At 45.7% G+C, this 16,370-nt stretch overlaps 1 protein-coding gene across 1 annotated transcript in view; it reads left to right on the forward strand.

The window, feature by feature from the left end:
- Positions 1-16,370, forward strand: part of MNT (MAX network transcriptional repressor) — an 87,766-nt gene that overhangs the window by 29,928 nt on the left and 41,468 nt on the right. The window contains exons 2-4 of the mRNA XM_032216258.1: positions 7,404-7,986; positions 13,546-13,587; positions 16,225-16,336. Of these exons, the coding sequence (XP_032072149.1) occupies positions 7,404-7,986; positions 13,546-13,587; positions 16,225-16,336 (737 nt within the window). The remainder of the gene's footprint in view (positions 1-7,403; positions 7,987-13,545; positions 13,588-16,224; positions 16,337-16,370) is intronic.

A 16,370-nucleotide genomic window follows, 5' to 3' on the forward strand; every position in this document is an offset into this window, starting at 1 on the left:
GCAAAATCCCCATTCACTCCCCACTCCAGGGGAAGGATACTGTAAAATCCCCTTTCCCTCCCCACTCCAGAGGAAGGATACTGCAAAATCTCCTTTCCCTCTTCATTCCAGGGGAAGGATACTGCAAAATCTCCTTTCCCTCTTCATTCCAGGGGAAGGATACTGCAAAATCTCCTTTCCCTCTTCACTCCAGGGGAAGGTTACTGCAAAATCTTCTTTCCCTCTTCATTCCAGGGGAAGGTTACTGCAAAATCTTCTTTCCCTCTTCACTCCAGGGGAAGGATACTGCAAAATCTCCTTTCCCTCTTCACTCCAGGGGAAGGATACTGTAAAATCCCCTTTCCCTCCCCACTCCAGGGGAAGGATACTGTAAAATCTCTATTCCCTCCCCACTCCAGGGGAAGGATACTGTAAAATTCCCTTTCCCTCCCGACTCCAGGAGAAGGATACTGTAAAATCCCCATTCCCTCCCCACTCCAGGGGAAGGATACTGTAAAATCTCCATTCTCTCCTCACCACCTGTTTTTCAGCTCCGTTCTCCTGTTCAGGGCAACAAAAGGCTGGGAGGCAGTGGGGGACCTATTTGCCGGTTCTCCGAACAACTCAAAATTTCCGCTACTGGTTCTCCAGAACCTGTCAGAACTGGCTGAATACCACCTTTGGTCCTGGGGTCATCTGATCCTCTTTTGAGACCTTCTGACAAGCAAAGTCAATGGGGAAGCCAGATTCACTTAACAACCGGGCGACTAATTTAACAACGGCAGTGAGTCACTTAAACAACTGGAACTTAACAGCTCATCAACTCAGCTACTCTCCTCTGAACGGGTACACCCTAAATGCCCCACCTAGAACCAAACACATACTTCTAGCTGTGATTTCATCAAATCAGATAGATGGGAACAATGTCTTTCCTTGATCTTGACTTTGTCCTTCTGTTGATGCAATCTAGGACTATGTTTGCTTGTTCTGATCCTTTCTGTGTGTGCTGCTGCCTGTCAGCCATGCTATCTTCTTAATTTGGATTTTTCTTTCCTCCCCGTGTGTAGGATATTGCATTTGCCTTGTTTTAAAATTCAACTTCCTGGTTCCTGCCCATTGTTCTAGCTTGTCAAGATACTCAGAAATGATTATATTCTTATCTAAGGTGTTTGCTGCTCCTCCTGTCTTTGACTCATCTACAAATATGATTATGGTATTATCTAATTTAGTGTTTCTCAACCTGGACAATTTTAAGATGTCAGGGCTTCAACTCCAGCAATACTGGTTGGGGAATTCTTGGAGTCCAGACAATGTATATCGTTGCCAACAAGGTTGAGAAAAACTGCCCTTAACTTTTCATCCAAATCATTTATAAGCACATGGAATAGCTTGAAAGCCAAAATGTACTACAAATCCTTTTCTGTCTGAAGAAATTTGAGTATGATTATTTTGAAAGTGTAAATGTGTGATTTACCAAACGGGGGGGTTTAAATAGGCCAAGGCAATCTACAAATTTGATTCCTAAAAACTTCTCTGAATTATTTAGGGGCAGAATTATAGCACATCTCCGCAACTCTTTAAAGCAGCTATATCCTTTCTGAGAGGGACGTGGTGGCTCAGTGGTTAAGACGCAGAGCTTGTTGATTAGAAAGATCGGCAGTTCGGCGGTTCGAATCCCTAGTGTTGTGTAATGGAGTGAACTCCCTTTACTTGTCCCAACTTCTGCCAGCCTAGCAGTTTGAAAGCATGTAAAAATCCAAGTAGAAAAATAGGGACCACCTTTGGTGGGAAGTTAACAGCGCTCCGTGGTCATGCTGGCCACTTGACCACGGAGACTTCGGATAGATCTGGCTTTTCGGCTTTGAAATGGAGATGAGCACCGCCCCCTAGAGTTGGGAATGACTAGCACACAAGTGTGAAGGGAAATTTTACCTTTACCTATCTTTTCTGAGGTCTGTGGTTGCTCTCTGTGTTCCCAGGTACGAAGGTCACATTTCTACCTTCAACCTTGGCGATGAAATTTTGACCTTCGAGAAAGCAACTCCACCTAAATTTGACCTTCTCTGCCCGTCCTTGCGGTTGGCATATCCTGAGTGTAGCGGTCCACAAATCTGGAAAAAATCTTAAAATGTGCATCTTGGAAATAGGGCAAGTCATACTCATAACTTGCAAACGTGGAGGAAAAAAACATTTATCGTTTTTTAGATGGGAGGGAGAACATTGAATCATTGCAGTTTTTCTGGAGGAAAAAGTCTGCAGAGATTCTTAGTTATCCAGATCATAGTTGTCCCAAAGATGCTTTTTTTCAGGAGGCAACTCGACTTTCTTGTTTTTCTTTTGAAGACTTTTCGCTTCTCATCCAAGAAGCTTCTTCAGCTCTGACAGGGTAGTGGGGAATGGAAGGGTTTCTATTCCTTGCAGACAGCTGGTCATTTGCAGCCTTTTAGAGAGTTGCTGAAGCCCTTGGAGGTTTATCCGTGTCTGTCTTGGAGGTTTATCTGTGTTTATCACTCAGAGTCACCTGAGTGGTGCTCCTGATTCCTGTAGTCTGCAAGTTTTCTCTGGAAATCCAGAGAAATTCGAGAGCAGTGTTTCCCAACCTTGGCAGGTGCAGATGGGTGAGCTTCACGAATTCCCTAACTAGCTGGGGAATTCTGGGAGCTGAAGTCCACTTATCTTAAAGTGTTGGGATACACTGATCTAGAAATCTACTAGCATGGGAAGGTGACTTTTGTCCTGATCTGCTCTTGAGTTTCCTTAGAGTGGGTCAGAAAATTCAAGATGGTGGTGGCAGTGGGATGATTTAAGCCACACCCCATATACAAAGGGCAGGGCCTTGGTCACATTGTCATGGTCTGGTCATCATCTTGACTTTTTCGACCCCTGTCCTCTGCTCATTCTACTGTGTTCGAAAATTGAGGATTGCAGTCTCTCTGTGATTAAAACTTAATGTAATTTAATAAATTAGTAATTTAATACATTTATATGCCGCCCAATCCCGTAGGACTCCGGGCGGCTTACAAAAACAAGATAAAAGATAAGAGTTAAAAATAGAAAAAGAGAAACAAATTTAAAAACAACACACCATACATTCCGTCTAGGTGGGTCTGGGCCTCGTTCATGAAGTCAATAGCCCCAGGCCTGCTGGAATAGCCAGGTTTTAGTGGCTTTTTGGAAAGCCGAGAGAGTGGGAAGGGTACGGATCTCTACGGGTAGATCGTTCCACAGGGCTGGAGCAGCTACAGAGAAGGCCCTTCCCCGAGGGGCTGCCAGCCAGCATTGTCCAGTCGACGGCACCCGGAGAAGGCCCAACCTGTGAGATCTGATCGGCCGTTGGGAGGTATGTGGCAGGAGGCGGTCTCTCAGATATCCAGGTCCTAAGCCATGTAGGGCTTTAAAGGTAATAACTAGCACCTTGAAGCGCATTCGGAGACCAATAGGAAGCCAGTGCAGCTCGCGGAGGATGGGTATAACATGGGTGTATCTAGGTACACCCGATATCACTCGCGCGGCTGCATTCTGGACCAACTGTAGTCTCCGCACACTTTTCAGGGGTAGCCCCATGTAGGGCGCATTACAGTAATCGAGACTTGAGGTGACGAGGGCATGAGTCACCATTCGAAGTGCCTCCCGGTCAAGGTAGGGCCGCAACTGGTGCACCAGGCTAACCTGGGCAAAAGCCCCCCTGGTCACAGCCGACAGATGGTGTTCTAACGTCAGCTGAGAATCCAGGAGGACACCCAAGCGAGATGTGCGAGATGAATTTTCCTTATGCAGTTGTAAGTAAAGAATATGGCTTCCTTCCCATCAGCGTAACAAAGTTTTTGTAGTTAGTTAAGCAGGTCAGATTTCCTTGAAAGTCTTTAAAATCTTTAGGCTTAAATGAATCTCATTGGGATTTTTTTGGCTTCAACTTCCCGTTAAATCTGGTTTATCAAACGACTGCGTAGACGTTTGATGTTAGATGTTCAGATTCTTTTTTGAGATCAATCAGGATTAAGTTGAAAATAAATGGCTGCTTTGGATCCCTGGTGAACACACACATACACCCAAGACATGAGTTTGTTCCAGATGTTTCTGTGAGGCGAGGAAAACCCCTCATTGAATTCTGAAATTAGTGTATTGAACTCTGTTTCCTAACGCCTATGAATCGATCCCACACAAGAAATCAGTTCTGGGTTTTATTGTTCATTTTGGTAAACCAAATTATATTTCGTTGGCCCAGTGATATTCAAAAATCTGGGAAATTACCGTGCCCAAAATTAACAGAATTTTGCGAGGAAAAAACAAAACGTTTTGACTAAAGGACACATTCATATTTGATCAATATTTACTAGACAGGTTAATAAACGTTAGTGGTCTGTCAAGACTTGCACAAACCAATTGATAGAGGAGTCAGAGGAAGGTGAGAACGAGAGCAGTGGATGTAGCCCTCTGGTCTTCCCTTGTGTCACATGATAGGAATATAATCTAATGGTTGGGTTGGCAATATATAAATCATATAGCAATGCTGTACCTGCATGTAAATCATGCTGTAAAATGTGATTGGCTGCTGTTTTCCTCAATCGGCCATAAGAGGGAGCCAGAATGACCGTTAGCTCTCTGTTTTGTTAGATGCTGGGCTGATCTGATCTGAGTGTTTTGAAAGCTGGCTGTTAGAAAGTGGCGTGAGCTATTGTAAGTTTTGCAACTGCTAGCAAACTTTGACTATCAGACTATATGATTATGGACTATGTTATTTGGATTATCCCTTAACTGAAATTGATGACTGACTGTCTTATCCGTGTATGACTTGGACTGTTTGATGGACTCTGATACCTCTATTTCCACGAAAGTAAAAGCCTATTCAAACTGCAGTGTCTCTGTATGCTGGTTTGTGTGTTCTCCAACACAACTCTCACAACGCTTCTCTGAATGTACTCGCTCTCCCAACGGGGGGCTTACCTAACAACCTACAGGTTTTTGGGAGGCGTCATCAGAAGGCGCGGTGATGCTTATGTGGTCACAGTTTCTCCAAATTTCACTCCCACGGGAGTCATGGGTCCTGGCATGATGTAAGTTAGCCCCTTTGGATTATCTTGGTTCAATCATTGTTGCTCTATACCTGTGATGGTGAACCTATGGCACACCCGCCACAGGTGGCCTCTCTGGGGGCATGCATGCCATTGCCAGCTGCTCTTCTGGTTTCCAGTCAGCTGGTCTTCGTGGGTGCCGGAGCGCCGAAAAACTATTGCCTATTTTTTAATGCCTATTTTCAGGCCATTTTAGGCAGTTTTCCAGGCCATTTTTGACCATAAAACATCCCGTAAAATGGCCCAAAAATGGCCTGAAAAAAGGCATGTGCACGCTGGCCAGCTGGTTTTTGCCACTCCGACACATGCACACACATGCACGCATGTTCCGGTTTGGGGTTGCTGAAAAGGTTCATTATCACTGCTCTATACCCTCCAATTCCGCCCAGTTGAAAGTTACAAAGAGGCACAAGAGGTTTTTTTAGCAGTTTATAGATAGATTCCAACAGAAGGGAATATTTGAAGCCCGTAGTTGAATTGTGGAATCCTTGGTGCTTTCTGTGCTTGGTTGTTTCCTGACCCAACAGTGGATGGGATGATGATGATGATGATGATGATGGAGAGGACATGAATAGAGGGAGTTCTCGACTTCCAACAGTTCATTTAATGACCGTTCAAAGTTACAACGGCACCGGAAAAAGTGACTTTTATGAATGTTTCCCACAGTTACGGCCTTTGCAGCCTCCCCGTGATCACGTGATCAAAATTCAGATGCTTGGCAATGGGTTCGCATTTATGACCGTTGCTGTGTCCCAAGGTCGTGCGATCCTCTTTTGCGACCTTCTGACCAAGCAAAATCAATGGGAAAGCCAGATCCACATAACAACCCAGGTTGCTAGCTTACTAACTGCAGTGATTCGTTCAACAACTGTGGCAAGAAAGGTCGCAAAATGGGGCAAAACTCACTTAACAACAGAAATGTTGGGCTCCGTTGTGGTCGTAAGTCGAAGACTACTTGTAGTGTTTCCTAAATTGGGCCACGAGACACTTGCAAGTAGTAGGCAGCCAAGCTCAGAAAGCACCAAGTTATTGTTTAATAGATTCTGCATACCAGTGACAACGAAGAGCTATTAGAATGGTTCTTGAAGTAATATTTCAAAATACCGTACCTTAAAAAGTTAGTTATTAATTAAAAGTGACAGAAGAGTTGACAGCATCAACTGGTGTTGATTAGAAAGGGTGGCACCAGAAAAGCCACTAGGGAGGGGGGAAAAAACACCAAACTTTAATCCTGTGGACTAGCAGCATTTTACATGTGGATGAAAGGATGGGATTAGCAAGATAATACTAATAAGTGAGAAGATATCTCTTTGAGAGGTAAATACTTTTCAGTTTGCTTTTTGGGGGGAATCGGATCCAGATGGGAATCCCTTTGGGCCAGAGGCTGGTGGTCTTCCATTGACCCCTTCCTTGTTCCTATTTGAATCAGCACACACAAAAAAAGTCTAGCGTATCTCTGTTGTTGTTGTTAGTTGCAAAGTCATGTCTGACCCATCACAACCCCATGGACAACATTCCTCCAGGCCTTCCTGTTCTCTACCAGCCTCCATTTAAGCTCAGGCCTTCTGCTTCGGTGACTCCATCCAGCAACCTCATTCTCTGTCGTCCCCTTCTTCTTTTGCCCTCAATCCTTCCCAGCATGAGGCTCTTCTCCAGGGAGTCCTTTCTTCTCATTAGGTGGCCAAAATATTTGACTTTCCCCTTCAGGATCTGGCCTTCTAAAGAGCAGTCAGGGTTGATCTCCTCTAGGACTGACCGGTTGGATCGCCTTGCAGTCCAGGGGACTCGCAGGAGTCTTCTCCAGCACCAGAGTTCAAAGGCTTCCATTCTTTGGTGCTCAGCCTTTCTTACGGTCCAACTTTCACAGCCATCCATTGCAACTGGGAAAACCAGAGCCTTGACTATACGCCCTTTTGTTGGCAGGGTGAGGTCTCTGCTTTTTAGTATGCTGTCTAGATTTGCCACAGCTTTCCTCCCCAGGAACAAGCGTCTTTTAATTTCTTGGCTGCAGTCCCCATCTGTGGTGACTTTGGAGCCCAGGAAAATAAAATCTGTCACTACCTCCATTTCTTCCCCATCTATTTGTCAGGAATTGGGAGGGCCGGATGCCATGATCTTAGTTTTCTTAATGTTGAGTTTCAAGCGAACTTTTGCACTCACCACCTTGACCCGCATCAAGAGGCTCTTTAGTTCTTCTTCGCTTTCTGCCATTAGTGTGATATCATCTGCATATCTGAGGTTGTTGATATTTCTCCCAGCAAATTGTGGATTCTTGAAAATTCTCTTGTGGTGACTTCACAATACCATGCACATTGCTTATTAAAGGTTTTCTCTCTCTCTTCTCTCTTTCAGAAGAAAATGAAAAACATGAAAAACTCTGCCAAGAGCGTGAACAGGAACAGAAGAAGGCCAGCGTGCAAAGGGTTAACCACGTCGCCCAGCCGGAAGAATCCCCTTCCCGCAATGACCTCCAAGCTGGCCCTTTGTCTCCGCCCACTCCAGCTCCTCCCCCTCCTCTTCCCCCCTCCCTGGCAGCTCCCATTTCTGTCATCCCCATCCCAGTGGTCACCAGCCCCCCTCAGCCAGCCCCCCAGAGCACCTTGTCACCCCCACTCATCCAGCGGCACTCGCCTATGTTAAACATGAGCCTCAGCAAGGAGCCCCCACTGATGGCCCCCGTGATCCAGAAGACTTCGGGGCCTCTTCTTCCGGACATCAAGGTCCCCACGCCCCCTTCGGCCAGCCCCAGCCAGCTGCCCCACTACGCCACTTCCGTCTTGGCTATTTCCCCCCATCACATGGCCCAGCCGCCAATCAAACCCCAGCCACCCACCCACCAGCCACTCCTCCCGCATCACGTGCCTCCACCACTCAATGTCAAAGTGAACCCGTCAGAAGAGGCCAAGCCCAGCGAGCAGAAGAAGAGACCTGGCGGGTGAGTAGACGGGCCTGTGTGCAGCTCTCTGTGTGCGTGTGTGTGTTTCAGTAGATGTAGTCCTTGACTTAGGTTGGCTCATTTAATGACTGTTTGAAGTTACGACCGCCTAGGAAAACGTGACTTACCACCTGCACTTGCATGATGACAGCAGTAGCATCTTCCTGGTTACACGGCGGCAATTTGCAGCTGAAAAACGACCCCGGATTTATTACCAATTACAAGATCCTGCGAGCCCATGATCTCAATTTATATCTTCTTTTGATAATTTTAGGCAAAAAAAAATATGCCTGAAGAAGCATTGAAACGAAGAAGCTGGATTTGTTTAATGACAGTGCAATTTGCTTAGTGACTGCGGTGATTCACTTAATGACCACAGTAAAAATCCAAAAATGGGCTAGCCAGCGCGTGCATGCCTGTTTTTTGGCTTTAGGGGGGCCATTTCCAGCAATCCAGCACCCACGAAGACCAGCTAGCCAGCACGCATGTGCAGGTTCCACCACAAATCCACGAAGCCCTTATCCGCGGAGACATAAGCGCGAAGACTAATTCGCGCCGTTCGAAGCGCTAAGGAAAAACGCGACCCTACCGCGATGACATAATCGCGGAGGGCAAATCTGCGCATTCCCAAGCACTCAGTACCCTAAACCTAACCCTAAACTTAAACCTAAACCTAAACCTAACTCTAACCCTAAACCTAACCCTAAAACAAACCCTAAAACAAACCCCTAAACCTAATCCTAACCCTTATCTTAATTGAAATCGGCTTTCTGCCGCGGCACCGTTTTAAAGCGCCCTTCTGTTGCCGCGCTGTTGTCGCGGTGGTGATGACGCGCGATGATGACGTTGCGGCTTTAGTGACACGATTTTATCACTGCTATTTTGACGAGCGCGGTTTTGTCGTGCCACGGCATGTGCATACCGGAAACCAGAAGAGCAGTTTCTGTGGATGGCGCATGTCCCCACAGAGAGGGCTGTGTGTGCCACTTCTGGCACACGTGAGCTCTAGGTAGTCTTCATTTAGGCACCTAAGACCCAACAGCACTAAACAAAGTGACTCACCATTGGTCCCCATGGTCATGTGATCCTGATTGGGTGTTCGGCTACTGGCATGTATTTACGACTGTTGCACTTTCCCGGGGTCACATGATCACCATTTGCAATCGACGAGCTAAATCAATGGGGAAGCCGGCAGGGAAGATCCCTTAACCACCATAGCAAAACCTGGTCATAAAATCAGCGCAGTCCCGGGATGCCCCACTTAATGGCTGCACTAATTATGGATGACTTTTTCAATCCCATTGGTGTTCAGGCGCGAGCAATCAGATGCGCACATGTAGGGGGTTCAAGCCAACTGCAGTCATACCTCGGCACTCGACTGCTTCAAGATTCGTCAAGTTCAGTCTTTGACGGGTTCTGAAGCAGAAATCTTATCTCGGCGCTCATCTTTCTCCTGGTGGTCGGCATACAAGGAAGAACATGCTGATGTCGACTGGCTATTCCTTCCAGCCAAAATAGTTGGTCATGTGATAAGTCAGTATCCATTGGGTTTAATATTCAGCATATCTTCCGGAATGAATTACCGACAAGGACCGAGGTACAACTATATTAAGATAAAGGTTCCTGTTGCACATACGTGCTAGTTGTTCCTGACTCTAGGGGGCGGTGCTCATCTCCGTTTCTAAGCTGAAGAGCCAGTGCTGTCTGAAGATGTCTCTCTGGTCATGTGCCTGGCATGACTAAACGCTGAAGGTGCATGGAACACTGTTACTTTCCCACCAAAGGTGGTTCCTATTTTTCTACTTGCATTTTTTACATGCTTTTGGCAGAAGCTGGGACAAGGAATGGGAGCTCACCCCGTTACGCGGCACTAGGGATTCGAACTGCTGAGCTGCCGACCTTCCAATCGACAAGCTCAGTGTCTTAGCCACTGAGCCACTTAAACAACTCTATTACTTTCTGCCTATTATACAGGAATCTACCTGTATTGTTGCATTGTCTATTACACAGAAATATCCCCACATTGCTAACCTTTGACTGGGAACACATAGATAAGGCTCTATGGAGCTTAATGGGTGTCAGTTCTGGAGCACTTACAGCTATGCAAGGATTTGAGGCTAATTACATGCTTGAAGCCTTCCCTTCTAAATGACTGGGCATTTCCCAGGCCCGGCGTCGCCTACATGCGTCGTATCTGCCAGCGACGCTCCGCGACTCTCCAGCTGCTCGGCGGAGCGTCGCGGAGGCACTGTACGGGCGGTGCGGGGAAGCGCCAAAGGCTTTAAAGGACAGGTAAGGAGCTCGGGCGGGCAGGTGGGCCCTCTGGAGCATTGTACTAGAACGGTACCCGGTGTTCCAGGCAGGCTTCGGTACGCCCGTACCGGGGCGTACCTCCTGCAACCCACCACTGTTGTGGCTGTAAGTTGAGGACTATCTGTAAGAAGCTGCTTTATCCCAGATAAGAGTAAGATAAAGTCCCCAGGATGAAGATTTTCCCATGCTTCACTCATTAGGATCCCTCATCATAGAATAGCCTTTGAAGTCTTCTAATTCAGGGGTCCCGAACCCACGAACTGTGGACTGGCATTGGGCCATGGCATGCTAGAAACCAGGCCACACAAACAATCTGTGGGATGCAGGCACAACATGAAATCACGCCCCCCTCTTGTCCACAGAAAAACCTCTCTCCACGGAACTGGTCCCTGGTGCCCCAAAAGTTTGGGGCCGCTGTTCTAGTTCAACCCCTGCCCTGTGCAATGCAACCCCCTGTACAGTCCTTGACATCAAGAGAGCCATGGAACAAACACTCTTTTGTAGAGAATTGGTCCCAATTTTCAGTGTTTAGAGCTATCGTACATGCCAATGGCTGAAATTGTATAAGAACGATCATTTGGGTTAGGTCAGGGGTCGGCAACGTTACACACTCAAAGAGCCACAAAGGTCTTAACTGGAAGCCCCCCTTTTAATTCTAGAGGGTCCGGTTCCCCTACCCTTAGAGTCTCCTAGTGCACTGTCCTTTTTCCTCTACCTGTCCTAACCAAAAGCCCTATCAATTGTGGAGCCGGCTGGTGACAGGGAGCCGCAGCAGAGGACTGAAAGAGCCACATGCGGCTCCAGAGCCGTAGATTGCCAACCCCTGGGTTAGGTGGGTTTCGGCAATTTTCTTAACTGTCCATTGTGGGAAGCAGACGTCTGAACTAGAACAACCAGTCTTTTCCAACCTGGTGCTCTCTAAATAGTCTGAGACCGGAACTCCCAGAATCCCCTGTCTTTTGTCACAATTGCCAAGGGGATTCTGGGATCTGAAGTCTCAGCCTGTGTGAAAGACACCAGTTGGGGGGAAGAGCCAGTAATGCACGCATGAGCATGCATGTGGAATACCTACAGAGCTCCCAGGAAATAAGCTAAAGCAGTGCCCCCCCCCCAAAATCTTTTGGTTTTGCAGACCGGTGGCGGGGGGTGGAGAGGAGGACGGTTTTGGGTGAACGGCAGGCAAACGAACACAGCTTCATTTATGTGAGCAGTAGGCCTGCCGCTTGTGCAAATGGAGCTATGCACACTCACGTGCACGCTTGCTGCTTGCACAAGTGGAGCTCAGGGGTGGGTTTCAGGCGGTTCGCGGCGGTCTCCGCGAACGGGTTGGTCGGCGAACCCAGAAGTAAGTAACTTCCGGGAACGCCGAAGGGTCCACCCATCCGCCCACGTTTCTTACCCGGTTTTGATGAGTTCTGCGCTTCCACGCATGCGCAGGACATATACAGCGCCTGCACGATCCTCCAGGAGCAGCTGGAGCATCGCACAGGCGCTAGTACGCATGCGTGCACTGCGCACGTGCACGAGTATGCTGCCACCCCTGCTGGAGCTGCACCCATGCGCCCTCCCAGGCGGCTTCCCAGTTCCGAACAGCCTGTAGCCCGCTAGTGGGCCGCAGCCTGGTAAGCTCTGAGGTAAAGTAACAGTTCATGCCAAATCGAATCTGTACGTCTGGTTCCCTCCAGAATCCCTTAGAAGTTCCATTTTTGCCTGTTTGTTTCCCTGCGGTTCCTAAAAATAATCTCACATTGTGTGATCACGATGACATATTTCTAGTATCCTGGATTTTCCTCGTCAGGAACAGAGGCTGCAAGGGCTGCGCGTTTCCCCTCAGCAGGTTTCCTGCAAAACAACAGATGCATTTGTTACCAGGGCAACAAGGATGTGGCGATCGGTGCACCATGCACGTCTTGCGTGTCTGTGATGTGGGACTGGGTGTGTTTGGCTCGATGAACAGTTAAGAGTCTGCAATCTTTCCGAATTCCTTTAAGAAAAATGAAGGGAGAAGATACAGGTAGTCCTCAACTTCCGAACCACAATCGAGCCCAAAATTTCTGTTGCTAAATGAGACATTTGTTAAATGAGTTTTGCCCCGTTTTCTTGCCACAGTGGTTGATTGAATCACTGCAGTTGTTAAGTTAGTCACAGGGTTGTTAAGTGAACCTGGCTTCCCCATTGGCTTTTCCTGTCAGAAGGTAACAAAAGGAGACCCCCTGAATCTGCAGTGGTCATAAATGTGACTCAGGATTTTGATCATGTTACCATGGGGATGTCGCAGTGGTCGTAAGTGTGAAAAGCCGTCAAGTCATTTTTTTTAGTGCTGTTGTAACTTTGAATGATCATTTGTCAGTGTTTCTCAACCTTGGTGACTTTAAGTCCTGTGGACTTCAATTCTCAGAATTCCCCAGCTGGGGAATTCTGGGAATTGAAGTCCACAGGACTTAAAGTCACCAAGGTTGAGAAACACTGACTTAAATGAACTATTGTCATTGCGTGAAAGACCTCACTTAACAATTGTGGCAAAAGGATCATAAAATGGGGCACGACTCACTTAACAACCGCTTTGCTTAGCAATGGAAATTTTGAGCTTACCTACCTGTACGTGTGCAGACACATGCACACGCCTTCCCCTCCTTATGCAATAAAATACATCCTTCCGGTTCCACCGCAAAACCGCGGAGGACAAAATCGCGGTCGACGAAAGCGCGTATGTGATGTCATCACAGCGCGACGGAAAAGATCGAAAAATGTAAAAATAAAGCGAAAACCTTACCCTAACCCCCCCAAACCTAACCCTAAACCTAACCCTTAACCTAACCCTAAACCTAACCCTAAACCTAACCGTTAACGTAACGAAAAACCTATCGCTAACCCTTAACCTAACGCTAAACGTAACGCTAACGCTCTAACCGTAACCCTAACCCTTAACCTAACCCTTACCTTTATGTGAATTGGCTTGCTGTAATTTAATTTTTATTTCAATTTTTCGATCTTTTTCGTCAATTTTTCGATCTTTTTCGTCGCGTTGTGATGACATCACATACGCGATTTCATTGACCGCGCTTTTGTGGAACGCGCTTTTAACGGGTCACGCATCCTTCCCACTGCTTTTAACAACACCTAGCAGAGTATAAAAATCAATATGCTGTCTCTTCCAGAAATATTCCTAATTTTACAACTTAACTGCTTGGCAATGACTTTGCTTTTTTTTCTGATATTTTCTCTCCCTTCTTTCCTGTATTTTAGGGTTGGCACCCGAGAAGTCCATAATAAATTGGAGAAGAACAGGTACGTACCTTTTTCAAATTCCAAAACAATCGTCTTTCCACATATACTGGAGAAAGTTTTGGAGTTTTCCAAGAAGTTATTTTCCAGTTGTTGTTTTTCTGAGCATACAAAGGTTCTGGAGAATATTGGTTGTAGTTTGTGAATGTGCCTAAGAAAGAAACTGTTTGGTTAAGGCACCATGCCAAACCGTGGTTTGCACTAACCGTGGTTTGCACTAACTTTGGTTTGCATTTGGTCAGTACACAAACCAAACAACGAAGCTGCTCGTTTGCATTTTTCATATCTCCAATTTAGTTCAAAGCTGTAGGTTTTGCTGAATAAAATAGAATAGAATTCTTTATTGTCACTTTGAATGTACACTAATCAGCATATATTAAAATGAAATTACATTCCATGCAGCTCGCAAAAGGTCTCCACCTCTAATATAAACATGACAATATAAACAAACAAATGAATAAATAAATAAATACAAAATTACGCATATGCCCACATGTCTTATATGACATGGAGAAACAACACATGTTATGTTCAAACTACCGTGTTTCCCTGAAAATAAGACAGGGTCTTATTTTCTTTTGACCCCCCCCCCCCGAAATAAGCACTTGGCCTTATTTTCGGAGAGGTCTTATTATTTTTGAGGTGCAGGAGGCGGCAAGCATGGTCACCTCATGGCTGCTGCTGTGTTACAATATTTTCAGGAAGGGCTTACTTTAGCACATATGCTCAAAACCCCGATAGGGCTTATTATCCGGGGAGGTCTTATTTTCAGGGAAACAGGGTATAAGTTAGATGCCCTCTTCAAACAGTTTTTGGCTTTTCTTTTTTGCATTTTGCATTTCAATAGTTCTATCAAGCGGGTTTTACGCCCAACTAATGTGCAAAGCCACTTCCAAGCAAGATTTTCTGCTTTCCAAGCTGATGATTGCTACCCATGAGTTTACATAACCTGGTAATGAAAATATATGCAGAAAAACTGCCAAATTCAGAGAAAGTTAAGAATCTTACAGTTTAACCTTTAGTGAATCTACTCTATGAGAATTCCTGCATTGGATTGCAGCTGTGCTGAGCAGTTTTTTCTTCTGTGTCTTTCACTCTTTTTCATTTTGATACCTTCTCATTCCGTATCTTACTTGTCAGAGTTTCTGGCAGAAAAATCAAATCCAGAAAGCACAGATAACTGACTCAGCTGGATTCATTAACATAATAACAGATGAATAAATGAACAATAGTGGATTCTTCTAACGTGGCAGAAGTTACAAGCAGAACACAAGCAGGGGAGAACAGTTAGTTTCATTTCAAAGTTCAGAGCAGACAAAGAAGTTTCAGTTTCGATTCTCGGCACAGACTCAGATCTGTTTAAGCTCCCATTGGCTGACTTAGTTGCCATGCCTCTTCATTGGCTGACCTTGTAACTATGGCTCTCCCAGTCATGAATATTCTAACATTATTTTGATTTGTTGATCAGTTGCAATGCTCCACCTCAACTTGTCTTCCCCCAAACCTACATTTTGTCCCCTTCCTGTCATTTTTTTTCTTGCTCTGATTTGCCTCTTCCTGAGAGCATCCCTGCATGTCCAAAACATATGCTAACGTTTTAAGAATCTCAACTGAGTAATTTCTAAGATGACCTATCAGCGGACCTGAGCAAATGACTACAGGTTTGGTAGGCCGCAAAATATTTTGCATCCACCCAGAATTGCTTCAAAATGAGACAGGTGGCAAATAAATTTAATAAATAGGTAAATTCTTTGTATGTTAGGCAATGGAGGAAATGCGAGTTATTGGGAGCTTCTGTTGACTTTGTCCTCTTGTAAGGCACGGCAAAAGTTCAAGTACACAGGTGTGTGTGTGTTACTTCTTTGGGTGTGGAGACTTTTATTTGTTCTGCTACCACACCTCCACTGGCTTCATTCAGATGCCTGAATGAATGAAACAGTTGTGTAAGTTACCTTCAACAATCCTGAGCATTGCAACAACAACCTAAATCATTAGGTCTGGATTTAGTCACCTTAAGAAGCATCTGGTGCCTCCTACAAGCAACATAAAAAGAAAATGAAATTGCATGAAATCATCAACGTCATTGAGACTCAGTTTTGACAAGAAATTCATGCAAGTTAACTATATTCACCCGAAATATTGTAAAATTTGAAGTAATTTTAAAATACTTAAAAAAATAATAATTTCAAACGTTCACCGAGATCATCTATATTTCTCAAACTTGGCCGCTTGAAGATGCGTGGACTTCAACTCTCAGAATTCCCTAGCCAGCATTAATCCCCAGCCAGGGAATTCTGGGAGTTGAAGTCCACACACATCTTCAAGCGGCAAAAGGTTGAGAGACAAACACTGCATTAAGGGAACTGAGGGTCTGTGTTGTTAAGCCTACTTTAAACCTCATGCCCAATGGTTTCCTCATTTCATGCCCATCGGCACATCATCTTGACCAGGGCTGTCCAAATTTGGGGACTTTTAAGACTCGTGGACTTCAACTCCCAGAATTCCCCGGCTGGGGAATTCTGGGAGTTGAAGTCCACGAGTCTTAAAAGTTCCCAAGTTTGGACACCCCTGATCTTGATCAAAGTCAAGATCAAGTTTGTTCTGCAGGCTGACTAAATTTGGGGTTTTGTTTCTATATAGACGTGCCCACTTGAAAGAATGTTTTGAGACCCTCAAGAGAAACATCCCCAATGTCGACGACAAGAAAACCTCAAACCTCAGCGTCCTAAGGAGTGCCTTGAGATATATCCAGGTAGGGCCTATAACATGGATTGTTTTTTTGGGGG

This window comes from Thamnophis elegans, chromosome 4 (genome assembly GCF_009769535.1).
Source record: "Thamnophis elegans isolate rThaEle1 chromosome 4, rThaEle1.pri, whole genome shotgun sequence".
Taxonomy (NCBI): domain Eukaryota; kingdom Metazoa; phylum Chordata; class Lepidosauria; order Squamata; family Colubridae; genus Thamnophis; species Thamnophis elegans.